This window comes from Acinonyx jubatus, chromosome E2 (assembly GCF_027475565.1).
Source record: "Acinonyx jubatus isolate Ajub_Pintada_27869175 chromosome E2, VMU_Ajub_asm_v1.0, whole genome shotgun sequence".
NCBI classification, from domain to species: domain Eukaryota; kingdom Metazoa; phylum Chordata; class Mammalia; order Carnivora; family Felidae; genus Acinonyx; species Acinonyx jubatus.
The window spans coordinates 4,366,576-4,393,507 of record NC_069396.1 but is presented as its reverse complement, the minus strand read 5'-3'; the positions used below and the strand labels follow the sequence as shown (position 1 = coordinate 4,393,507).

Here is a 26,932-nt window from a genome sequence, read left to right as displayed (position 1 = left end):
ATAAAGCAGGCATGGTCCCTGCCCTCGAGATTCCTTTCGAGGGTCCTTTAATTACACTCAAATGGGACCCGTAGTTCACGGGATCATAGCAGAAACACGTGAAGGAGAAATTCTGCCTGAGGCTGGTAGGAGAATGGAATAAAGAATGAGGGTTTTGAAGGATGAATAGAAGTTCGCCAGTCACCAAAACAGAAAACTTTTTTTACATCCTTTGCATTTCTGGATCCTTTGCAACAGCTCTGTGGGCATTTGCGCTCTCTTTTTCATAACACCTTGTTCACAGATTCTAAAGATAAAGTTACTTGCCCGAGGTCCTAAAGCAAAGAGTTGTGGAGCTAGAGTATCACCTTGGGTCTCCCTCCCCCTTCAGCCCATGATCTTTTCCGTTGGACACAGCAGCATTTTTATTTATGTATTTTTTTTTTAAACACGTTTATCTTGAGAGACAGAGAGACAGCGTGAGTGGGAAAGGGTCAGAGAGAGGGAGACGCAGAATCCCAAGCAGGCTCCGGGCTCCGAGCCGTCGGCACAGAGCCCGACGCGGGGCTCGAACCCCCGAACCGTGAGATCGCGACCTGAGCTGAAGTCGGACGCTCCACCGACCGAGCCAGCCAGGCGCAATTTGCTGAGTCATGATATTCCGTTTCCAGAATTTTTTTTAAGTCTCTACCATCAAGAAGATGAAGTATGTCTGAAAATAAATCTAAGAGGTTTATTTCCTGCACAACTTCTCAGAGCATTTAATGTGCCGTGTGATCCTGCAAAGGTAGGGTTTCCGACCCGCAACGTGGCCTCAGAACATTTCCTTGGGGCTGAGGACTTTGGAAACGTGCAGGAGGGCAAGGTGACAGCGTCGGGGTTCCGGGGCCAGGCAGTCTGGGCGCTGGATGGAGTGCCACCGTGTCCAGGTGCTGGGAGCTTGAGCAAATGACTCAGCCTCCTTGGGCCCCAGGCCCCTTATCTCTAAAATGGGGACAGTGATAGAAGCGGCCTGTTCGGCAAAGAATACACGATTGCGATATGGGGCTTTTCCCTCCTGTCTGAGTGTTAGGTATATCTGGGGGGTGGGAAGGGGTCCAGAATTTTTTCTTTTTTTCAACGTTTATTTATTTTTGAGACAGAGAGGGACAGAGCATGAACGGGGGAGGGGCAGAGAGAGAGGGAGACACAGAATCGGAAACAGGCTCCAGGCTCTGAGCCATCAGCCCAGAGCCCGACGCGGGGCTTGAACTCACGGACCGCGAGATCGTGACCTGGCTGAAGTCGGACGCTTAACCGACTGCGCCACCCAGGCGCCCCAAGGGGTCCAGAATTTAAGCCGACCCTGCTCCCGGGGCTCAGGAGCCATCAGAATACACATTAAGCTGATGGTTGCAGAGTCCCTGAAACGTCGGTCCTTCCTGCCTCCCCGCCCCTTGGGGGAAACAACACCGCTCTCCTCTGCCCAGGCTGAGAGCGGAGACGCACCCTCTGGCTGTTCCCACTCCGGAACGTTCAGAGGACATCAAAAAATAAATAAAAGGATCACGTGAATAGAGACATTCTGCAAGGCAAGCACGACACATCAGTGACAGAGTCTGCTCCCAGTCAAGACAGCCTGGCCCAGCATGGACAGCGGGCCCCGGACAATGGTGGCTGCATTGTCCCCGTAATCCCCCACAGGCGCCAGAACAACGCGCACTCCTGTGCGGCAGACGACAGCCGCGGTGAGGCAGCCACGCGTGCTGTCCCCTCCGCGCAGCCCCCGGACTCAAGCCCGGGCGTCGCTACTGTCCGGCCCGACCCGCCCGGAAGCTCGTCTCGGCCACGCAGGCGCCCCAGCGCCAGGACCTTCCGGCGTCATTGATGGCGGAGACTGTGGTCCAAGAGGCAGATACTACTTTACTCCCGTTCTTGGACTTCAGGGGACCGGGAGGCCCAGAGAAAGTAAGCAAAGTGCCCAAGGCCGCCCAGAGCTGAAATCTGAACCCACAGCGCCTAGCTCAAAAAGCTCCGCCCCTTCGCCGGACAAAGCGAAATGAGGTTCCGGTAAAGGTATGATGCCATCGACCAAGTAGCACATTTTTAAAATGAAAACACTAAGAAAAATAAAAATAAAAATAAAAAAATAAATAAAATAAAATGAAAACACTTCGGGATACGTCCAAGCAGAATACGACCCAGCAAATCAACCCACTCAACCCTTCGCTTTATCCATGGGGAAGTTGTGGCCCGGGAAGGGAGACAGGCTTGCCTGTGGCCAGGCAGGCAGCGTAAGAACCCACCTTTCTCGATTCTAGTGCCTCGGTGTCAGTTTACAAGGCCTGTGTTTCGTGCAAAGTGCAAGGCCATGGGGATATTACTTTCATGACAGTACAAGCCAAGGGTGTACCGAAAATCTTAAGTCCTAGAGTCAATACGCTCAGTCTTCCCGTGGAAATCATGGCAAGAGGCAGTTGGGGAAGTAACACAGTCCACAAGACACAGGATCCAGAGTGTCCCGTCTGGAAGGCCCTCGGCATCTGTCTGAGTCTCTATTAGACGGAGGGGACGCTGGTACACGCACCAGGATCGGCACGATTTTAGCGGCTGTCGGAAGACACCATTAGGCCAGCATAACTGACCCTTTGGGACTTCCATGGCTGTATTTAAAACTGTAGGATAAGCGTGAGGTATCGCGATAGCTTCAGACACTAAACCCTTTTAAATGCAAGAGTGGAACACACAAAAGGTAACGGTCAAAATGCAACATGGCACCTGCAGGTCAAGATGGCGTCCCAGCTCCCCCACCCGAGTGACATTCATGGGCATCCCTTGAACACGAAGCCCCGCCTCCCTGCCCATAGGATGTGCATGTGACCTGAGTTGAGCCAATCAGGGTCCTTTATAAGGGAATGATTGACGCCGAGGGCTCTATCTTCCCTTGGGATCAACACCCAGAGGAACCACCAGAGCCTGGACCACTTCTGCTGTACAGAGGCCGCCGAAGGCTAAACTCAAGAGAAAAGAGAGATGAGGGGAAGCTATTGCTTGAGCCCAGAACCCAGCCACGCCTAAAGCCCAGTAACCCTGCACTTCCCAGTTTAGAGAGTCAGGCAATTCCCTTTTTCACTTTCACATCTTTGAGCTCGCCAACCAATGGATGATGGCCAAGAGTCCCAAGTGAAACTCCCCACCAAAGAATTCTATTTCCCCAAATCACCCTCGGTCACTGGCTCACTGAGCCAAACTGGGATGAGCGCTAGACCCAAAAGGAACTCTCCCAGAGCTCTGCTCACGGAGACGGAGATTCCCTTGGAGGTGATGGAAAAGTTCTGGAACTAGACAGGGGTGATGGCTGCTCAACGCTGGAAATGTGCTTCCAGGCCACTGAGTCATAGGCTTTAAAATGGGTAAAATGAGGGGCGCCTGGGTGGCTCAGTCGGTTAAGCGGCCGACTTCGGCTCAGGGCATGATTTCGTGGTCCGTGAGTTCGAGCCCCGCGTCGTGCTCTGTGCTGACAGCTCAGAGCCTGGAGCCTGTTTCAGACTCTGTGTCTCCCTCTCTCTGACCCTCTCCCGTTCATGCTCTGTCTCAAAAATACATAAACGTTAAAAAAAATTTTTTTTTAATAAAATAAAATGGGTAAAATGAGGGGTGCCTGGGTGGCTCAGTCAGTTGAGCGTCTGACTTCCGCTCAGGTCATGGTCTCACAGCCCGTGAGTTCGAGCCCCGCGTCGGGCTCTGTGCTGACAGCTCGGAGCCCGGAGCCTGCTTCGGATTCTGTGTCCCCCTCTCTCTCTGCCTCTCCCCTGCTCGTGTTCTGTCTGTCTCTCAAAAGTGAATACACATTAAAAAATAAATAGATTTCTTTAAAAAATAAAAAAAAGAAACTAAAATGGGCAAAATGAGCAATTTGATGTTATTGAATTTTTACCCCAATTATTTTAAGTGGAAAGGAAAACGGAGCCCTGCGAGATTCAGAAGATTGCCCCACTGGACGTCACCCAGGCAAGGCGCTCTCTCCCGGGCCGCCGAGGGGAGAGGAATAGCGTGCAAGGAGGAATTCAGCGGGAGACCTTTGGCCACGGAACAGGCTGCCACCATAAAGGAGACACCTGATGGCGGTTGACCATTACAACGGCCCTGGTTTGAGCAGGTGGCTTTCCAAAGCGAGGGTCCATACCGGACAGGGTGCAGCCAGTGGTATTAACCAGTAATGTGGATCAGAATGTGAAATCAACGACATACATTAAGCACATACTATGTCCCAGACACGGTGCTAACCCGGTTCTAGAAGGTAATCTGACACCTCGCACCTTTTTAAAATGATTTTCGTGTCTATTAACTCTGGAACCCCGCCTCCTAAACATGTACCCCAAAGACATAAGTCAGCGGGGGAGGCAGAGGAGCCGTGTGTATGAAAAAGGTGATTGGAACGTTATCTATGAAAATAAAAACTGGCAGCAACTCGATGGGCCGACACCAGGGGAACATTCGGCCCATGATGATGCACTTGGCAAAGGAACACTCAGCCACCAGAAAAACGCGCACCCCGGAGCTGGCAGCCACATCATTTAGAAGATGCCCCCTCGCGTGCGATTTGCAGGCTGTGACTGCGGGGATGCGCAGAGGTCGGTGGGAAGAAATGGGCCACGATTATGCAACGGAAGGCCTTCTTTTTCTCTTTCCTAATATATATAATTTGTTAAATCAAAGTTTTCCGCGAGGGATGATTTTAAATGCACAGAAAAGCTGCAGGAGACAGTGCGAGAGCTCCCACACATCCCACACTCTGTTTTCATGAGGCTTACGGTCTTCCGTTGCTGCGGTACGTTTCTCGCAACTGAGAAGCCAACACTGACGTGTTACCATTAACGAAACCCCTGGCCCTGTTCTGCTGCCACTGGCTCTTCCGTGCCAGGATCCGACCCACGATACCGCGTTCCGTGCGGCCTGTTTCTGTGCGTGTTGCTGGTCTGGGTTTTTACAACGCAGTGAGTGGCTTTTCACACATTCGTGGATACGTGCAAGCATCACGCCAGTCAGTTCAAGGATATTTTCATTCCCTCCGAAGGAAAGCCCATACCCGTCCGTCCGCCATCATGTCCCGATCGTGGGCTTTGAGGAACCCTTTTGCGAGACGGAGAACACTCCGGGGAGGAGAGAGCACTCCTTCGCCTCCCTTCCCCTGGAGTCTCTTTCTGGAATTCAGATTTTCTCTTCTCAGTGTGACCCCAAGCCTTAGCCCCAAACGAACCACCTCGGAAGCTTCCACCAGTACCGATCTGTGATATGTCCACTTGGAAACAGAAACCCTCTAGGGGAAGTGTCAAGAGCTCGGAGACAAAACCAAGGGAATTCCCACCTCCCCTTCTTCCTGCTGATCTAGCAAGGACTGGGGGATAAGTGTTATCGAGTACCTACTGTGTGCCAGGCACCGTTCAGGGAGGCCATGCATGAAGGTGCCCATTGGGTCGTCATGGCCACCACTGGGAGCCAACCATGATCACCCGCGATCCAAGCAGGTAGAGGTCCCCATTTTGGTCGTCCTTCCAGCCCCCTTCTTCATCCTTCCAGCTCCCTTCCTCATGAACCGCCTGCCCCACCTCAAAGGTAGGCCCCCGGCCGCCATGTTTCCACGACGTGGTGGTCAAGTCCTGAGCCCGCACCCTGCATACAACTGCGGTGACATTTCGCCGGTGGCTCTGGCGGCACAGAGATGTGGCCCAGCTTGCTTTCAGTCACAGGCGCCAACCCGGCCTGCTCTGTCCCTGGGGACGGCGACCCTGAGTGGGGCGTGACCCGCCCAACCTTGGAAAGAGCACAAAGCCAATTACCTGCACTACCTCCTTCACCAGGGTCTTGTCCGTGCCCGTTTTGGCTCGCTGCAGCCCGCTGACGTTCTCACCAATCCACGTGATGAGGGCAAACTTGGACCTCTTGCTCATGGCATCCCCGGTGGTGAAACGCACGAAGGCGAACAATCGGACGTCATCTGCCGGAACAGCAAGGAGAGGGCACGGGGCTCAGTTAAAACGTCCCAAGACGGTGTCCCCAGGGAGCAGCCACGAGCCAGAAGGCACCCAGGGCAACGTGGCAGGCACTCAACATGGACCTCGGCCAACATTCCCTCATTTAAAAAAAAATGTTTATTTATTTTGAGAGAGAGAGAGAGAGAGACAGAGAGAGAGACAGGAGAGGGCACGAGCAGGGGAGGGGCAGAGAGGGAGAGAATCCCAAGCAGGTTCAGCATTGTCAGCACAGAGCCCGATGCGGGGCTCGATCTCACGAATCGGGAGATCATGACCAGAACTGAAACCAAGGGTCCGATGCTTAACCGAGCGCCACCGGGCGCCCCCAACATTCCCTCGTTTAACCCAGCATTGCCACCACAGCCTCCGAGGCCGAATTCACAGCTGGGAAACGGGGGTTCAGAAGGAACACGTGACGCTCCCATGGCCACATGGGCAGTTCGAGGCCATGCTGGGATCTGAACCCAGGCCTTTGTGGCCACGACCCCTGCAACCTCCACCCCCCACCCCCCCGCCCATCCCTCACGCGCTCAGGGAAGGGCTCAAATTCTGGATTTTATGTAGGGAGGCTTTCCTCAAGTCTTCTGAGCCCCGGAGGCCCTGCTCGGAATAGGAACTGAGCTGCGGGGTGGGAGTTGGGGGGGATCGCGTGGCCCCGATCTTGCTGTGGGATACGGCTCCAGGACCGCGGGTCACGTCTAGCTCACGGCTGGAACTCGCTCTTTACGGTGGGGACCGTCCTGAGCAGAATCCCTGGCCTCCACTCGCTAGTTGCAGGATCACCCCTCCACCCCAGGGACAACAACCGTCCTCTGGGGGGTGGAACCACCCCTGGCTGACGATGACCTTCTAGATTGTCGGGGTCCCCCTTTGATGAAGCCCCTCTTTGTGTTTTCCACCGAAATTCTGTGTTTTTTCACTGAGGAAATCATAGATCCTTACTCAGCTGGGTTCCCAAATGGTTCATATTTTAATCGCGATGATCGCGGAGAGCTCATCTCCATCCCTGGCTGGAGACGCCCGCATGGGACTGTTCTGGGCGCGGGCGGGAGGGGGCTCCTCTCCTACTAGCTGCTTGATCAGCTTTTCCATCCTGGCGGGGCTTTTAGCTGCCGGCTGTAGGATTCCTCAGGTTCCCAACGACAGCGGGGAGCTGTGCTTCTGACACGTCCGTGTGTATCTGAATCGCTCGGGGATCCTGCTAATGTGCAGATTCCGAGGCCTTGGGTCTCGGATGGGGCCCCGGGGCCTGCGTTTCTAAGTGGCTCCCCGGTGACACAAATGCTGCTGGCCAAAGGACCACATTTGAGGCCTTTTTTTATTTTCCTGTATTTTTCTTAAAACCCAAGGCATCTTCCTTCCTAGACTTTCCAGGTGCTTCTGTGCTGAATCCCACACAGCGTATATAGGTTTACGACAGTCTGGGGCTGATTAAGTTCTCTGCCTCGTTAGGACCTCAAAGCCTGAGCACAAGTTGGCTAAGAAGCTGTCTGGAGGGGCAACCACCTGTCACAAGGGAGCCAAGGAACACGATCCTCTGCAGGCCACGGACTCCTGACCCAGACACTAGAGGCCAAGCCAGGAGGCTCCACGGTGCCGATTTCTTAAAGGACACGGAACCTGGGACACGGAACACAGCCCTGGGATCGTGACCTGAGCCGAAACCAAGAGTCGGACACTCAGCCCATGGAGTCACCCAGGGGCCCCTCATTTGGTCTTTATAATGATGCCGTGAGGCGGGCAGTGGGGGAGGAGGGGACGTCAGCGTCTTCTTCATCAACATGCACTCCACCCTGTGAAGATGAGGCTCAGAGGTCATGCGATGTGCCCAAGGTAACGCATCCTGGCCAAGGGGGCTGCAGGCCGAGGCCTGGGTGGCTTGGGCGTGCCTGCCCAGCCCCCTTCCTTTGGGGAACTGCCCCCACCGGCCACGGGAGCCTGGCGGACACCCACTGGGGGACCCGCCTACGGAGGTCCAGGGGGACAGAGAAGGACAGTCTCAGGGACACCGCATGGTCAGATCGACAGGGCTTGGTGACAGACTGGCCACGGGAGGAAAGGAAGCAGTCCAGGGGCTCCCACGTGGGGGTGAGACCTCTATCTCGTACGCTCGCGGACCCTGACTTAATCCCCAAACACTGAGCCTCCGCTCCCTCCTCCGTAAAATGCGGTGAGTTTTTTGTTTTGGGTACTGCCTGCCCCACCCCCCTTTTTATTTTTAAGAAAAAAAAGAAAAAGCCACAGTGAAAGATAAAAGTCACCACGTCAACTATTTTAAAGCATACCTTCAGTGGCATTTAGTACGTTCACAGTGTTGTGCAATCACAGCCCCCTACCTCGTTCCAGAACACATGCCTCTTCCCCAAAAGGAAACCCTTTCGCCCACGACAGTCGCTCCCCGGCCCCCGTCCGCCCGGCCCTAAGCAACACTAAGCCGCTTTCTGTCTCCGGATCTGCTTGTTCGGGGCATTTCACGTAGATGGAATCACAGCGCCCGCGGCCTCTGGGGCCCGGCTTCTCTCCCTCAGCAAGTTCAGCCCCTGCGGTGGCCCGATGGGTCCCTTCCACGGCCAAGGTCTGCTCCTCCCACATCCAGCTGCTGAGGAACGTGTGGGATCCTCCCAAACAGGGGACCACATCACTAGTCGCCCACGGGGATTAAATACGGAAGCCGGATGGCCCGCCCGGCCCGCCACAGCGGAAGCCTCTCCCTGAAGCTGTGGCCACAGGACGGAGTGCGGGGAACGAGGCGGCGGGTCTGAGGACCCGAGTGGACGCAGCCACGCGGGATGTCTGGGTTCCCGTGGCTCCAGCGGGATCCCCACCGCCCCGTCGCCGGCCAGAGCCTCCACGTGGGAAAGTTGCCTGTCCCAAGTGCCAGCCCGGGGCCTGGCGTGAGACAGGCCCACGAGCAGTCAGTCACCAAGGGCGTGGGGAGCCGGGCCTCTGCGGACCTTCCAGAAGCGCAGGCCAATGTCATTTACATCATCGTGGCAGCGGGGGACTGTTTGCCCGGGTGGCCGCTGGGCGCTGGCTTATCTGACACCGGTCTGGCCAGCAAGACTGCTGACGTCTTTGAAAATGCGAGAGTCCCATTACGCCTGCAAATGTTTGCTGCTCCAGATCGGGTGTGACACCGGGAAGTCAGCTGAGCCTGCGCGGGGAAAACGCGGTTGGTCGGGGCGACGTTTTCGCAGCTGCCCACGCAGACGCGAAGCCTCCCTCCCCCCCCCCCCCCCCCCCCCCCCCGCTCTAAGCCCATCTTGACCGCAGACTGGTTTGTGCAGGGGGAGGCGGTCGTTCATAGTCTGGGCTGGGCCACCTCCTCTCCTCCAGACACACGGGGCCGACCTGAGACACACACACTCACACACACACACACACACACACACACACACGCGCGGCCACAGCACCGCAGGGGCGTGGAAACCGCCACACCCCTCATTTCTGTCCCGCTGGCACCCCGCTCACACACAGGAAAACGTGGGTGCATCCACAGAAAGGCAGCGCTAAGCCTCATGGTAAATGTGTGTGGTGTGTGTGGGGGCACACGTGTGTGGACCAAGATGGACACTGGCCGGGAGAACATTAGTACTCGACGTTGCCGTCCCTCTCATGGTGCCAGCCGGTCCCCAGGGGGCCAGTGGCACGCCTCTGGGGCCTGAGACTGGGGAGCCGAGGGTGTGGGCAAGCCCAGCGGGGGAAGCCGGGCCCAGACGCTCCCACAGCACGCGGACCCCCACGCTCCCTTCTCCCAGAGGCCTCAGCCCAGCCATCTACACCGGCCGCTCACGTTCAGCCTTCTGCTCCCCAGCCCAGCACCCAGGCGAAGAGTCCAAGTTCCGGAATCCAACAGAAGCTCCCCCGACTTCATACCAGCTCTGTGACCTGGACCAGACGCACGAATGCCCCTAAGCCTCAGTTTCCCCATGTGCAGAGTCATGAGGCGGCTGACAGCGCTGCAGGAAACAGAGGGCACGTGACGGGCGCGGCTCACGGGGGGACTGCTCTTTTTCTATCCCTACCTTTCCAGTTCCGACGGGCATTTCCGGAGGGCCTACTATGTGCCAGGCACAGTGCTAAGCACGGGGGGGGGGGGGCGCAGATAAGACGAACAAGGGTCCTGAGGATAACAGGAGCCGTCTGCTGGGCGCCGACGACGGGCCGGGTACCGTCCTAAGCTTACGCGTATTGGCACATCGCGTCGTGCCGAGCTCTCTGTGAGGTCGCCACTGCTCCCGGGCCCATTTTACAGCTGAAGACACTGAGGCTCAGAGAGCTAAAGTGGTAAGAAGCCAGACAACGCTGGCCCTGCCCGTGGGAGCACTGGTTAAGCGGAGGATGGTTCTCGCAGCGGGGGCGCCTGGACCAGTCCAGTCAGCACCCCCCCCCCGCCCCCCCAGGAAACCATGAGCACGTGGTTGCCCGGGTCCAGCCCAGACCTACTGACTCACAAGCTCTGGGAATGGGGAGTGGCAGCCGAGCCCCTGGGGGATCTGGGTGCTTCCAAAGATTGAGAACCACTGACCTAGGGAGGGTGGGGGAGGGGAGGAGCATTCCGCCAGCGCTGGTGGGAAAGGGGTGCCAGGAGGGTTCAAGGGCAGAAAAGCTTCAGCGCCCCGAGCCCAGCCCACCCCCTCCCTTCCCACCCACACTTCTCTTGTTTTGAGGAAGTGATCGTGAGAAGGAGCTTCCTGTATGGCCTGGCTTCGCATCATCATAATTTACAGACTGATTGTGCATCAGGCACCATTCCCAATGTGGGGCTGTGAACACCCACTCCTTCTCACCCAGCGAGAACCTTGGCCATGAAAAGACGGCCCTCGCATGGTGTGAATAAACCCCACACTCAAAAGAACTTAACCTTCTGGGTGGCCTACAGAGCCTCACAGTGTGAAAGAGATCCCACCAGCCCTAAGGCCCCACCAGCTCAGGGCAGAGCAACACCGGGCAGGGTCCACCCGGTTCCATGTTCCAGTTCTCTCTTCAAGGTCTTTGCTTTCGTGTACTTAGCAAGTTAATACACAACGTGAGGCCGCCATTGCCAAGTTCGTGGGCACGGCCTGGTGCAGAGTAAGCGCCCAGAAATGCCGCTGTCGTCACCTTGGGCTCTCTCCTCCATGCCCCTCGTTGCCTTGGGCTCTCCCCTCTCACCCCCTTCTGGGCCTTGCATTTCCCTCCTTTCTCTCCCATTGACCACCTTCAGCCCTCACCACCTGCCCCTGTATTTCCTCCTCTCACGCTGTCTGGGGCTGGACTGGCAGGAAGGAGTCAGGAGCGAGAGTAGACATGGCAAGAGGACGGGGGGTGTGATGCTAAGCACTTAGGACAGGGCGGCTGTGGAAGGAAACACAACGAGAGGAGATGACCACACAGGGCACAGGAACAGAGGGAGGAAGGAAGGAGGAGTCAGACTTCGCTGGCATCGCCACGGCCACCAGGATGAACCATTCCGTATTTTCCCAAAAACTGTGAATGGCACAGAATCTCCACCAAGCTCTCAGGGACTCTCCTGCCCTCCCCCCACTGATTTGAAATCCGCCCCCCTCCCCTTCAGCTCAGGTAATCCTGAGAGGCAGATTCTGACCACCCCACCCAGCATTCTCAGCAGGGTGACCCCAACATGGGGCCCGCACTGACCAAGGGCCCCCACCTTCTCCCAAAAGGGACCCTAGTCTTCCCCTCTGCCTCTCCTTGAAGCCAGCCCTGGCTGGAAAGGGCCAGAACCCAGAGGAGACTGAGGATCGTTTACAAATGCTTTGAACAATTCTTTTCCGTTTCACACAAAACACAAAGCGGACAATCATGAGAAGTACAAATAAGCCAACGATAAGGGTCTCACCACCTACGTAACCCCCTAAGTAGACGCTCTGTGCCCGGCTTATCTATTTAGCTACTTCCACATCTGTCCACTCGGTGTTATCTCCCACGGCACGAGGCACTTCGTGGGCACTAATACACATCTGCCGGCCAGCAGAGGGACAGAGAGAGCACACGCGTCATTTCGTAACCTCCATCCAACGGTGAACTCGCTCTCAAGAGCGAGTCAAAAGAAAAGGGAAGGAGAAGCGGGGAGGAAATTGCCCCAGAGCGAGACATGATTGCAGCCTGCTCTAAAGCTGACCTTACCTTATATAGACTCCCTAAGAAGTTATGCAAACAAGGTTCATGTAAGGAAAAAAACAACCCACACACCAAAAAGCTGAGCTGTCAGCTTCCACCAAGAGAGCTCCCTGGAGTGGGTGCGGGAGGAAATGGGAAAGAATTCGAACATCCTGCTGCCTGGGGCCGGGGGACAGCTGGACAGGGACCACAGCAGCCCTCCCTTCCACGGGGCTGCTCACAGGGGTGGGGAGTGGGGGGGCAGGTGTGGTGGGGGGAGGGGAGGGGAGCCCAGGCAGTAACGGACGAGGGCCTGGGAGGTGGAGAACGTCCTCTCTAGGAGTCAGAGGGCAGGGGGCTTGGTGGCTGCCCCCGGGAGGGGACTGAGGCCTGAGGCTGATAGGAACGAGTTCCTCCCTTGACAGGAGACCTGTCATTACTGAAAAGCCCCATGTGACTCACACCCTCTTTTCCAAGGTGGTTCTTAACTGTTTGCCCCGATTGGTTAAACACACAACAAAAAAACCCTCCTGTCCCACTCAAAAAATTTGGGGGAAACACTAAGCACAAAAAAGAAAGAAAGAAAGAAAGAAAGAGAGAGAGAGAGAGAGAAAGAAAGCAAGCCCATTGCCCTAGGAATAAGGCCCCTGTTCACATCTTGGTTCGGTCGTCACAGAGCAGGCATGGAGACTGGATTTGATTACGTGCTCTGTGCTGCGGGTCCGTATGTAGAGGGTCCACACCTGCCGTCTGAGATCTGCTCCCCCATTCGTCAAAGGGAGGCTTTTTAAAAACTGTTTTTTGATGTGTATTTTTGAGCGAGAGACAGCGCATAAGCAGGGGAGGGGCAGAGACAGAGAAGGGGACACAGGATCCGCAGCGGGCTCCAGGCTCTGAGCTGTCAACACAAGAGCCTGATGCGGGGCTCGAACCCGCGAACCGCGAGATCCTGACCTGAGCCGAAGTCGGACGCTCCACCCACGGAGCCCCCCAGGCGCCCCTCAAGGCGGTAGACTTCTCCAGGGATTCCTGACTCACTGTGGTTCCATTACACGCGAGTGACCCAGCTTTCCCACTTTGGCAGAAAACAGGAGAAAATGGAGTGCACGATAGCCAGAGGGAAGGCAAGGTGATTACTTCGGTGGAACCCTCCGGGAGCGGGCTGATCTGAATACCCAAATTGTCAGGGTAGCTGAAGGTTCTCCCCAAATGACAAGGCACCGGAACTTTCTTGCTGCTTTTTTTTTTTTTTTTTGATGGTTAGTTTTACTTCCTTAAATGGAAGTCACCATGCTAAACCCGACGGGACCTTCTGACTTAGAGAACAGAGGCCACAACCAGGTCCCGGAGGCAGAACCCACTCCTACAGCACCTGCAGCGAGACACCGTGGGGACACTGAATGTCTGACTGTCCAAGCACCACAGTCCCCTGTCGTGCCCCGCTCTGCATTCTCGCATCTGTTTTTGCTGTCGGTCATCGCGGACACGTACTAACAATCTGTGAAGAGGGACTTTGCTCAAGAAGACACAGTCTCTGGGGCGCCGGTGGCGGGGGGGGGGGGGGGCTCAGTCGGGTGGGCATCCGACTTCGGCTCAGGTCACGATCTCGCGGTCTGTGAGTTCGAGCCCCGCGTCGGGCTCTGCGCTGACGGCTCGGAGCCCGGAGCCTGCTGTGGATCCTGTGTCTCCCTCTCTCTCTGCCCCTCCCCTGTTCACGCTCTGTCTCTCTCTGTCTCAAAAAGAAATAAACGTTAAAGAAAAAATTTTTTTGAAAAAAGAAGAAGACACCATCCCTGCCCTCAAAGGACGTACACTCTAGCCCGGCAAACAAAAACAGAGCGTGTGACACAGGGCAGGTAATGCCACAGCAACAAGTTTCCACAGGGCGGATGGGAACATCAAAGAAAGCAGGAAATTCATTCTGCCTGGGGAGTGGCGATCAGGGCGAGCTTCCAAGAGGAAGTGACGTTTCAACTGGGTCTCGGGGAGCCAAGCAAATCCTAGACCCCAGCAGCCTGAGGGAGCCAGGAGCCCCAGGCTTGCGTCCCGGCTCTGCCTCTTTCCACGGGGTGACTGCGGCCCAGTGGCTTCTCACTCCGATCCCCAGCTCTCCGGGCTGCGGCGTGTGGCTCTTTCAACTCCGGTGCCCCTGGGTGCCGGGCACAGAACTCACAAAACGTTTGCACCCCCACCGATCCCCACGGCTGGTAACCTTCCAGCCCTCAAGTTCGCCCACACGTTCACAGCTGACTCATTTCACTTTTACCGACTCACCAATTTATTAACCCCTATGAATATCCGAGATGGAACCCCTACTTTTCTTTAAATGCTCATTTCCGACGCCAGGGCTGACGGCAATGAGATACACACGCCCTGGGCACCGGCTCTGTCCTGGGCGCGGGCTAGGGAAGACGAGAACACAGCCACGGGACCTATGTCCCTGGATATCAATCCTCCCCAGAATGGAGAGCGAAAGCCTCAGAAGCGAGCCTTGGCACAGAGCCAGCGGTGAAAAAACGCTAGACAGTGATGACAAGAGGTCAACTATCACGGAGCCGATGGAAATGGCAAGGAGAATGGAAATCCAGGACATCAAGTGCACACGGCACGTGCAGGGGGGACGGGGGGGGGGGGGGCGGGGAGGGCCGCGCTGAGTGCATCCGAGGGGCCCACGGGGGTGGAGGGTCGCCGTGGGGACGGGCAGGTCTGCAACAGATGGAACAGTGACAAGAGCGAAACATGCTGAGCAGGGGATTCTCCACGAGAAGGACCGAGGCAAACTTCCAGAAGGCTGTAGAACAAAGGCATAGGAAGAAAATGCTCAAGTAAAACCCAGAGTCGTCGCCGCGGCCCACGGGGCCCCCCGGACCCCCTTGCGCCTACACATTGCAAAAACTGAGACATCATTCACGTATCATAAAATTCACCCCTTTTAAACGCACAATTCATTGGCCGTTAGGTCTAATTCCAAAACATTCCGTTAGCCCCAAAAGGAGACCTCCTACCCGCCGGTGGTCTGTCTTCCTTCATCTCCTGCCCCCCACCCCGGCAACTACTCCCCAGCTCTCTAGCGCCTCGTTCTGGAACCTTCAAATACATGGGATCGCACAACGCGTGGCCTTTCGCGTCTGGCTTCTTTCACTTGGCATCATGTTCTCAAGACTCGACAGCGTCACGGTGTTGACAAATCGCGATTTCCTCCCTTGCGACGGCTGGGTAACGTCCCACCACGTGGAGAGACGCGTTTTCTCTATCCTGCATCCGACGACGGTCAGCCGGGCGGTCTCCGCTCCCCGGCTCTCGTGAACGATGCTTGTAAACATTCGCGTGCAAGTTTTCACGTAGACCCGTGACTGCGTTTCTCTCGTAGATACTAAGGAGTGGGATTGCCAGGCTCCTGGGAGAGAAGCCTGTTCAAACCCCTCGCCCATTTTCTTTTTTATTGTTGAGGGCCTTCCTTTGTGCCGGGCCCACTCCACTCCCAGGCACCCGAGTGCCCACCTCCTTCGCGTTCAGGCTTGCCTCAGCGTCCCCTCCTCTTTAGGCCTCCCGTGACCAAACCCTGGCTGAAGGTGGCCCCGCTGTGGGCCACCTCCAGGCCGTTGCTTCTTTTCATCCTCTTTGGGGCATTCGGGAGTGACCCAATTTGCCAGCTTGTCTGTGATCGGTCCCTGTGCTCCCAAAACAACACGAGCTCTGTGACTTATGTCCCTTACAGCCAGAGGGGCTGGCATGCGGCAGGTCCTCGATTTGTATTTGTTGGATGGGAGTAACGAGAAGTCACGCTGAGGGAGAGAGTAAGCTATTTTCTCAGAATCGGACACGTGGCAGTGGGTTTTGCTAAATCGAGAACGGGGCGAGGGGCATCGTCTTCAGGGCTGCGGGGCTCGCGGGAGTGAACACAGGCCCTCCTCTGTTGGGGGGTGGGGGGCAGAGGGGGGCTCGCAGCCCAGGGCCCGGCTCTTCTCAGTTTTCCCCAGGAGCCCAGTGTGACCCAGGGGGAACCCTGGCCTGCCTGAGGCGGCAACCGGCTTTTATGTGAAACCAGGAACAACACGCTCCAGCCTACAGTCGGGGTAGAATTAGAGCCCCCCAAAAGGGACAAAAGCTATCTCCGGGTCAGATCAGATGACCTCCCGGAACATCCTTTCAGACAGAAGTAGCAAAGTCAGAATTGTCCCCTGGGAAGGACAGAGGCATTTGAATCACAGAGGTGTCCTTCAGAGACCATCGCAGGTTTTCCACTTCTTCCAGAAAAATCACCTCTGAACTGTGAGTCCCACTAACGTGTGCCACCAGCCAGGGACACAGGCCTTAGGTCTGCCCCTGAGCGTTCCAGAAAAGAGCTTGCGGAAAGCTATTATGAGCGTGGGTCCTAAGAGCTCTGATCACAAAGAGAAATGCTTTCTCTTTCGCTTTATTGCACCCCCCATCAGATGACAGATATCCACGGAACCTCCCGTGGTGATCATTCCGCAGCACGTAGAAAGCAAACCATTGTGCCTTACGCTGCTAATGACGTCTGTCAAATATCTCTCAGTAAAACTGGGGGGTGGGGGAAGGAAAAAGCTTTTTTGCTTTTTTTTAAGAGATTTTTTTTGTTAATGTCTTTTTTCAAGAGAAAGCACGCGCACGCGTGAGGAGGGGAGGAACAGAGGGAGAGGGCGACACCGAATCCGAAGCAGGCTCCAGGCTCCGAGCTGTCAGCGCAGAGCCCGACACGGGGCTCGAACTCACGGACTGCGAGATCACGACCTGAGCCGAAGTCGGACGCTTAACCGACGGAGCCGGCCAGGCGCCCCCAAAAGAGCTTGTTTGAAAAGAATTTCAGCTGCAAGCGTAGGGAAGCAGCAGGGTGTCAGGGGGTGGTGGCCAGGAACCCAGGCGCCAGGGAAGGAACAGAGCGGGGCCTCTGTGCAACCTTGGGCCAGGGCCTTCCCACCTCTGAGCCTCAGTTTTCCCACCCACGGAGTGGGACTTACAGCGGGACCTTCCACACTGGGCCACGATGTAGATGAGATGAAATCATCAGACCACAGCGGCTGGCAAGACGGCTGGCCACGATGTCCGCGTCGGAATCTCCAGAACCCACGACTATAGCATCTGACCCAGAAGGGCCTTTGCAGAGGTGATTGTTAAGGATCTGGATAGGAGAGAGCATCCTGGATGATGCAGGTGGGCCCAACGTAATCAGGAACCTCGAGGCAAAAGCATCAGAACCACAGAGACAGCAGCTTGACAAGGACGTGACCCGCTCTCGCTGGCCTCGAAGGTGGAGGAGGGGCCCTGAGTCGAGGGACACAGGCGCCTCCAGGAGCTGGAAAAGGCCAGGAAATGGACTCGCCCCTGGGGCCTCCAGAAAGACCACACCCCTGCCTACACCTGGAGTTTAGCCCGGTGCGACAGATTTTGGACTTCTGACCTCCAGAACTGTCAGATGATAAAATCGCATTATTTCAAGCCACTCGGTTTGTGGGAATTTGTTCCAGAAGGCACAGGAAAAATGAGGTAGAGGAGGATAAACCAAGTCCAGGACCAACTCAGGACGTAAGGCAGGCTGATTTCAAAATGCGCTGGTGAAATAAAACACAAAATGCTGAGGGCATAGCCCCGCCATCAGGTCAGACACAGGCCTCGGGGGACCTGCCCCTGCTGAGGCCACTGACTGAGCTGAATCTGAAAAGCCAAGCACATAAAATCAGGTGGGTGAGGAATGCAGCCATGCAAGGGCCCTGGGGCAGGAAACCGGAGCCAGAAGCCAGTGGGGGCAGAGGCAGCGGCCAAGGAGCCTTGGCACCTGCAGATGTCCATACGGGCCACTGGGCTGCAACCTCAGCAGGGGCACAGCGTGCCTTCCCGGGGTGGGGGTGGGGGGGTAGCTCAGCTCTCAAACATCTCAGGGGACTGTCATTCCTCTACTCAACAAGCAGCAGATGAGAATGCCAGGTGCTGTTCCAGGTGCTGATGGGACAGCAACCAGGATTCCGCCCCGGGGGGAGCTCAGCCTCCAGCAGGGAAAGTCAGACGACAGACAGACAGACGTGGGTACGACTACGACGTGAGGCGCTGCTGAGTGCTGCAGCCCACGACTTGGGCCCACGTAAGGAAAAGAGATTGGGACCGGCTAACCACGGGGGGACAGGGGTTCGCCACCAAGGAGGCCACCACCCCGGTCCGAGTCACTCTCTCCAGGCCCTTGCTGCAGTGCTGAAGAAACAGGCACCCCTCACCCCGCACAATGTGGTGATCATCACGGAGGCAAGGAGGCCATCTGCACGGAGGGGACATTTCCACTGGGCCTTGACAGGCGTATAGAAGTCCTCCGGGAGGACAAAGCTCCTTGGACACAGATCTGGGGTCCAAGGCCACCTACTCTCCCATCTCAAGCAAGCAACTTTCGACTCTTCAAGGAAATGGTCAGACTCCTCATCAGTGAAACGGGGAAACTCCTACTTACTCATCACACACACACACATCCTTCACGGATACGAAACAGTATCTTTGCCAATATGTGCAAAGCGTCCCCACGGAGCCTGGCCTTTGAGCAATCAAGGGGTCAGAACCCTCTGTGCTGGGACGAGCAATGGGAGGGCTCGTAAGGGGCATTCTGTGTTATCGCTAAGCATTTGGACCTTATGGGCAAAAGCCACCAGATGTTCCAAAGGGGAGAGGAGTTGACGCCACCTGGCCCTGGGCTACGCAGTCACCAGTCAAAGGGCGTGGCACCCAGCAGGCACTCACCCCATTCCCTGCAGAAGGAAAAGCCAAGATCAAGGGTGGGAAACGCCCACTCTTGTGGGGCAAGAAGGGAAAAGAGAAGCGGGAGCAGAAAATGAGAACAGGAGGTAAGAGACATAAAAGGAGAAGTATGTGTGTTTGCAGGGGGAAGCAGAGGGAAGGAAACGTGTTTTTTCAGTGAGTCGTGCTCACCGACAAAAGCTGGGAGAACACAGAATGGAATAAGGACAAAGAAACGGCCACTAATTTTGGTGACCAGATTACCAAAGACCTATGCGTGGGGGGCCGTGCTCTAGGGGTGAGGGGACAGTCCCCAGAACGTAACAGGTGGAGAAATGATGGAAGATGAGGGGGCGGAGGGAACACCTAGTCGCTCCACAAGCAAAACTTTAAAAGTCTGCACCAACTCCCAGCGATTTTCAAGGAGCAAAAACTCAATTCAATTCAATTCATCGAAGACTCTTTCTGAACAAGGACACGCTACTTACCAGGCAGATGGACAGGTAGCAGCCTTCCCCATGGAAGGGGAAAGACCACAAAGTCAAAAGCAGGCACCACTATCACCCCAGAGGCAATCCAGACGAGCCATCTCAAGCGTGCCCATGCATCTTAGGACACAAGCAAGCAAGGCAGTGCGGCTCAAAACCCCTCCGCGACACACGTGTGGGAAAAGAAAGCAACGAGACACTGTATATCGCAGAGAGCCGTGCAGGTAGTGGCTCACTAGCCTTCAAAGTGCCACCTAAAAATCATAAACCCAACACTGTCTCTGGAACAAAGGAGGTGCTCCGTCATCGTTCGTTCGATGGGCAGACAGACTGCTTAGCGCTTTGCCACGTTCACAGCACTGTTGCAGATCTAAAGCTTCCTTTCGACCTCCTATTCCCTTAGACTCACTAGACGTTTCTCTCCTGACCTTTTGGCTGAAATTTCTGGAGGCTGTACATGCATGGGCCACAAGGGGGGTCGGGAAACAGCCAAGTGCAGAACAGCACGATAAACTGACCGCCGATTGTACGTGCATTGTGCAGCTGCACACGCAGAGGCCCCAGACAAGGGCATTTGTCTTATTCGCGCCCCACCCGCTTTCTTTTGGTAGCAGCCAAGTTTCCGTCCTTGACCAAATTCTAATCTGGCCTTCTGAACGCTTCTTCACCTAGGTCTCAACTTTCGGACTTCTGTGTTCATCCGTGCGTTACTCGCGTTCAGCAAGAATCCTGCTAAGTTTAGCAGCTCGGCCAGAATCGCCCTCAGCCCTGACACTTCCTCTTGGCCACTCCCCATCCACTGGCCCCCATCTTGCTTCTTGACTATAAATTCGGACTTTTTCTTGTCGTATTCAGAACTGAGCCTGATCCCCCTCCCCCGTTGCAAACCCACACGGTAATGGTCCCTACACCTGTCACACAGTCCCCCTGAATAAAGCCTGCCTTACTGTTCTTGGGCAAGTGTCAGAATAAATAGTATTTTCTCTAACTATAAACGCACCCATTTTCCTTAGAAACCACCCGACTGCCGCTCTCAGCCCCTGGTAGGGCTGACCCCATCCGGCGCCTATACTAATGCATTCTGTTTCTCTTCCTGGGAGTAGAACAGACCAGAAGAGGAGAGTTCATGGTCACGGATGGCCCCTTTCAAACCCTTTCTTAAACATCTGTGCTAAGTGGTCAGGCAACCACTCCTGACATACCTCCCACGATGGGGGTCTCACTACCTTCAGTGACAGCCCATTCTAACCCAAGGACAGTCCTTCCTCAGGTGAACCTACAATCTACCCCTGAAATTCCTACTGTCTGGTCCTTCTACCACGTGGGGTTGGGGTGTGAAGAAGTGAAGTGGGCACACGCCACACGGCAGCCCCTCAAACACCAAGGACAACACTCAAGTCCCCTGAGGTGCCTCTCCAAGCTAAAAATGCCCGGATACCTCCCCTAATCCTCATAGGAGAGCTTTTGAATTCCTGGGCCAGCCTGGATTCTCCTCCCTCAGCCCCGCCCAGCCATCTACCCTGGGGGCTATGGCCTAGGCTCTTTTCGATGGAAATGATAAAGAGCCTACTCATGTTGGCTTGAGGAAAAGAAATTGAACTGGCCCCTGGAAGCAAAGGGCCTCAGGAGAGAGCTCCAGGCGCGTGGCTGCACCTGAGAGTTTAAGCCACGCCCTCTAGGTCCCGCCCCCCATCTCTGGCTCTGCTCCTGAGTCCCCACAGGGTGCAAGGGTCCCGAAAGCTCCAGGCCTTCACTATGCTAACAGGTCTTAATCCCAGAGCAAAATGGGCTCGCCCAGCAACTCTGTCCAAAGTATCAGGGATGCAGCCGATTGGCTCGACTTGAGTCACGAGGGCCCAACCCCGAACCAATCAGCCAACAGAGGACACGGCTTACTCTGAGTGGCCAGCGTCTTCCCAGTGGGGCAGTACGGAGTTAAGTCAGCTTCCCCGGAACTACACTGGCAGAGCGGGGATTACTCTGAAATGAGAAAAGCCCCCCACCCCAAGGATGGGACGTCCAAGGATGGACAAAAATATCAAACCCCGCTTTTCCCTGTGAGTGAGGTTTTGAGCTGAAGACTCCAGGCTCAACAAAGCATCGTGGGAATATCATCTGCACCCAGACCCTCATCTAGCCAACATCACAGGGCATCTACCCCAATCAAGCTTCACGCGGACACTGACCCCCAAGTTTATTTCAACCTATCCATTGATGTGTGACACCTTCCAAGAAGGTTCCACATTAGCAACAACCATAGTTTTGAGCCCTGAGGCCATACCAAGTGCCGCTTTGTATATATCATGTCAACGTATTCTCACGACAAAGCCGTGCAGTCATTATCCCCCTCTTACAGAGGGGGAAACAAAATGCGGGAGTCTTGCCCAAGGTCACACAGCACCTCAAGGCTACAAGTCCAGGCAAGCTACCCTGGCTTGACCATCGATGCTCGTACCCGATCGGCTCTAAAATATGCACCCACAGAAAACTGGATTCATTCCCAGGTGCTTGGATCCTTTCCAAAATAAAATGGGCTGGCGACTTAGTCTGGCTTTCTCAATATTCCACCAGGGACACACATTACTTATCAAGTACAAAAACAAAACGTGATTTCATAGACAGCTTGAGCCACTGATCGTCGCGTACCCATGATCCGCAGGCCCTCTCTGCCGCAATCAGAGAGATCACACATCCACTCGGCCTGGCAAGTGGCTCCCCTCGGCTCCCCCAGGCTCTGTCGGGGGCACCCCCCGCCCACCAGCACAGCTGGCTACCCCTTTCCTCCCCATCGCTTCTTGACCCTCCCACCTCTCTGGTGCTCTCAGACCACACAGGCTCCTGCCACACCAATTAAGTTCCACCAAGGAGATGACAATCACAGTCATTAACATTTAAGGAGCGCTTAGGACGTCGTCAGCACGGTGAGTTGCTTCCTTAACCCTCCTAATGACCACGCTGTAGCAAAGGATGCGCAGGTAGGTCACGCAACTGCCCCAGGTCACATGACTGGCCCGACCGGGAAGCCAGGCCGGCCCGATGCAGCCTAAACCTTGAACCGTCTCTTCCGCAGTCGGTGCTTATGGACTGAGCGTTACTGCGCGCAGACCCAGGCGAAAGGTCCAAGGCGTGCCACGCCGCCCTGGGGTCGAGTGGCTACTGGGGCTAATCTGGAGCTCTGGGCCCACTGGGCACGGCGCTGAGGCACGTGCCGGGAGCTTCAGAACAGAAAACACAACGTCCTCGTAAGAGCTACGAGAGTAAACCCCATAAAAAATACCAACAGTCGACGTGCCATCGGCGGCCTGCGCTCTCCTTTTAAATGTGTTCTTTCGGCCAACCCTCCCAGTCACTGTCAGAGGTGAGCACCGCCAGGACGCCCATTTCACAGACTAGAACACTGAGGCACAGAGAAGGGGATGTCCTTGCCCAAGGCCACACAGCAAGCAAGAGACACAGTTGGGATGTGACTCTAGAGATTTTCTAACTCCGGGCTGTGGAAATAAAAAACACACCCCACTATGCGAGCTCTCGGACCATCTCTCGTGGACTGAGGTGTGGGGCAAAAAGCCAAGAGTGGAGGCAGTAAAGCAGTTGGGGGGGGGGGGGGCAGGTGCATCCAGCACCCAAAGAGCCAGTACAGAACACAGAGGGCTCCAAACCCTGCCAGCAGAAACAGGAAGATGAGCAACCTTCCAGAAAACAGCCGCAGCCAAGGAGAGGCCAGGCCTGGGGGCGAGGAGAGATGAGAGGCAGAAGCTGGGCGGGCAGGACGGCAGCAGCCAGAGGGCACGGGGCTGGGAAAGAAGGGCTGGTTCGGAGAGAATGCCAGAAGCGGGCTGTCTGGGAGGAGAGAAAGCCCGGGAGGAAACGCCCCGCCCCACCGCCCCTCCCCCACCCCACCCCAGCACCTTTGGAGGGAGAGATGGAGTGATGGCTTCTGGCTTCTAAGTCCCCTTTGCACCTTGTTAGATGTTTGGAAAGGGGAAGGCCGGGCCAGAGCGAGAGCCTGTCCCCACGGCCTGGGCCCCTCAGGCTTGCAAGACACCTGCCTGGGAATTAGGGCCACAGAGAGCCCTCCCCGCATCACATAAGTGATGTATCCTGCAAACAAACTGGAACCTACCGTAGCACTAAAGAAGCCTCCTGGCTTGAAAATGAGAATCTAAACCACTTCCGGGGTACCTGGCAGGCTCGGTCGGAAGGGTGAGCAACCCTTGATCTCGGGGTCGTGAGTTCAAGCCCCACGTGGGGTGTGGAGATTACTTAAATAAATAAAACTTTAAAAAAAAAAATCTAAACCCACTTCCTTAGAGAGACGAGGCCACGAACATGGGACTTGGAGCCAGCCTGCCTGGGTTCCAGTCCCAGCTCTGCCGCGTCCTAACTACGTGATGGCGGGCAAGTTACTTAACTGCGCTGGGCCTTGGGGTACTCACCTGTGGAAGGGGAACGATCTCAGTCAGGGGGGCAAGGCACGCCAAGTGCAGCGACTTGCGTGTAGAAAGCTACCGGCCCGTGCGTTCTGAGTCCTTTGTCACTGGGTCACGAGGACACGGCCGTGGTTTTCCGAGGGGAACCAGTGCAGACACAGCAACCATAACTCGTCTATACATTTGTCCAACAGATGGCTGGGGAAGGCAGGCAGATTTCCAGCCAAAGCAGACGGAGCTTCGGATCCCACAGCCCATTCATAAGATCAACGAGCAGCAGGGAAAGCATGTTTAGTTCCCCCGCCAGGCACTCCCCACTCCCATCCCTGCCACTGGGGGAAGGGTCAGAGTAACACGCCTGCAAGGCCCCAGGGGAGGAAGGAAGTATTCTCTGACCGCACCAAGCCCTTCCAATGGCCGCGAGCATCTGTTCAGAGTCTCTTCTATTGACAGGATGCACTTTCGTCCCTGGGTCACCTTCTCCTACTTGCTGGAGCGAACAATAGCTTCAGAAGCAAGACCCAGTCTGATGGCGGCAGCGGCGGCGGGGGCGGAGGGGGGGGGAGGGGGGTTGGGTGGGAAGTGATGGATGGTCAAAGGGAGGAAAGAAAGTGCTAGTTTTCTGTTCCTGAATTCAGCGAGGAGGGAAGCTGGCCGGTCGGACAAAGCCTCAGATCCGACCAGGCAAAAAATATTGTCAAATCTCCTGGTTGTCCACCAGACTGGGGGGAAAGCCAAGAGTTTGTACTTATGCTACTTGCAAAAGCATCCACCACAGCGGAGGAAGGGTAGTGGTGGTACAGAGGCAGGGATCCTGAGTCAGGGGCCTGGGTTCAAATCCCGCCCCAGCGGCTCTCCACGAGACACCCTCGGTGCCTTATTCAACGTGAGCTGTTACAGCATTTCACACCTCTGATATTTTAGGTTTAATTTTTAAGCAATCTGTACGCCTTAGGACCGCCCAGCCCCCAGCAGACTCTTCAGAAATATTATTTCAATTAAACCAAAGGCAAAATACCATTTGGTTAAGGAAACAGTGAAGGAAAGGCGCGGCCACGTGATCCCGTGGCACAATTTCGTACGTTTTCTTCATTTCACAGTTGGCCGCGTAGTTTTGTACAGGCACTGGCCTGAGCATTTTACACACGTTGACTCAGTTACCCTCACAGCAGTCCCCTGAGACTACAGGTAAGGAAACCAGGGGCCCCGAGAGGTTAAGTAACTTGCCCCCAGTCACACAGCCAGGAAGTGGCCAGTCGGTGATTCACACCCACTATGCTGAGCTGGCCCAGAGTTCCTGCTCTAACCTCCAGGCCACACTGCCTTTGTTTGCACATCTGTTTCAAAGCTAGACACCAGAGACCTGGAATGGGTCCCATGCCCAAAGGGGCTGGGCTTTTTGCCTCTACCGAGGGGTCTGTGGTTATATACACCATGCATTCCTTCCTTTCAATGGTTTAACACACCCCCAGGGAAGTGCACAAAGTTTACACATCAGAAGTATTTTGCTCAATGATTTCTTACCTAGGTACACACCTGTGTAATCTTACCTAGGTACACACCTCTTTCCGTGTGTAAGAGGAGACATTTCCAAAAGCCCGCGGCCTTCCGTGTGCCCCTCCCAAGTCAATGGCTATCTACCCCAAAAGGAGATCACTCTTCTGACTTTTCACACCACACATCAGATTTGCCTTTTCTACAATTTCACATCAATGAAATTGTACTCATCATATGCCGTGTACTCTGTCCTGACTCTATTTTCTACAAGTGAAAAACACACATATAACCAAAACACTGACAATGATCTCGGGAGAAGGGAGGATATAGCTGAGTTTCTTTCTCCTCCAAGTTCCAGGATTGTTTTTATTTTGGCTCACTGACTGGTGAAGATGGGGAGGGCGGAAGAGGAGTTTGGGACCACACTGAGTTGACTCTTGGAAAACCAGTGACCCGCAGGGGGCAGAGGAGCCAAAGGAGCCATCTCTTCTGGAGAGGGTACTGTGGGAGCAAGGGAGCCAGGCAGTCCCCCCTGGTTGCTCTGGATGTCCAGAGGGAGCACGTTTCACGAGGCTTTAAAATCCTCAAATCTGGTTCCCCTAGCGCCAGAGGCGCGGTGGGGGTGGCCAGGCTCCTCCCAGCTTGGCCTCCGCAGAAGCTCCTCTTTCCCGCGTTGACAATTTCCCCCAAAGATCAGCAATCTCCCCCCCCCACCCCCCTCGAAGGCGCGTTTCCCTACCTGTGCACTGTTGGATGAAGTCCTGATACTGTGCTCCCTGCTCGCCGGGGACGATGGTGGAGCCGTCATATTTAAAAGTCACCCTTTGGATTGGGAGAAGAAAAAACACACACATACACACATCAGCGATGGTAGCAGCCAGGTGCCAAGCTTCCAGCAGGACAATCTAAAGGATGCTCTGAATAGGGAGAAGCCAGCGCTGGCTTTCCACGCTGTCCTGGGTTAAGGCTGCGGAAGACAGCACGGCATGACCCTTAATCCGTCCCGTTTGGAAGCCGGCTCAGTGCACCAGGCCCCTCGCGAGCCCGGGGAGCGGGGCTTGGAGAGCAATGGAAAGTTCCTCACCAGATGACGGCCGAGCAGTCGTCGCGCACCAGGTTGTACGCCGCCCGGCAAGCCTCTTTGTCGATCTTGGTGGCCATCGCCGCAGGGCCGCAGCAGGGACACTCTGCTCGGAGCGACCGAGCGCTCCCCGGGCCGGCCGCAGGGAAAGGAGCGCGGCGGGGACGCGCGGAGGGCGGGCGGCGGTGGTGGCAGCGGCGACAGCGGCGCGGGCTGCGAGGGTCGAGCTGCGAGCTGCGAGCGCGGCGGCGGCTCCGAGGGCGCACAGGGCGCGCGCTGGGATCCAGGCCGCGCCGCCACGCCCCCCTCCGGCCATTGGCCGCTGGGCCGTGGGGGCGGGGCCTCTTGATTCGCCCACGACCAATCCCAGTCCGGGCGGGTTGCGCAACTCCGTGGCAGGGGCTGGAGGAGGGGCTTTCTGCTCCTCCCTCCCCCTCCTCCCTCCCAACCCCCTTCTCGTTCTCCCACTCCCCCTCCTCCTCCCCCCCACTTCCTCGTCCCCAACCCCTCTTTCTCCTTTCCCTCACCCTTCCCTACTCCCTCTCCCTCCTCCCTCCTCCCCTTCTTTGTGGAAGCCCTCCTTATGCCCTCCCTGCTCCCCTC

The 26,932-nt window shown here is 55.9% G+C and overlaps 1 protein-coding gene across 1 annotated transcript in view; it reads right to left on the bottom strand.

Moving 5' to 3' along the window:
* The window catches only part of COTL1 (coactosin like F-actin binding protein 1), a 36,449-nt gene extending 9,838 nt beyond the window's left edge, over positions 1 to 26,611 (bottom strand). Inside the window, exons 1-3 of the mRNA XM_027076318.2 lie at positions 26,333 to 26,611; positions 25,988 to 26,070; positions 5,799 to 5,956 (exon numbers count right to left, since the gene is read on the bottom strand). Coding sequence (XP_026932119.1) covers positions 5,799 to 5,956; positions 25,988 to 26,070; positions 26,333 to 26,409 — 318 coding nt within the window. The 5' untranslated portion in view covers positions 26,410 to 26,611. The remainder of the gene's footprint in view (positions 1 to 5,798; positions 5,957 to 25,987; positions 26,071 to 26,332) is intronic.
* Between the last annotated feature and the right edge of the window lie 321 nt (positions 26,612 to 26,932).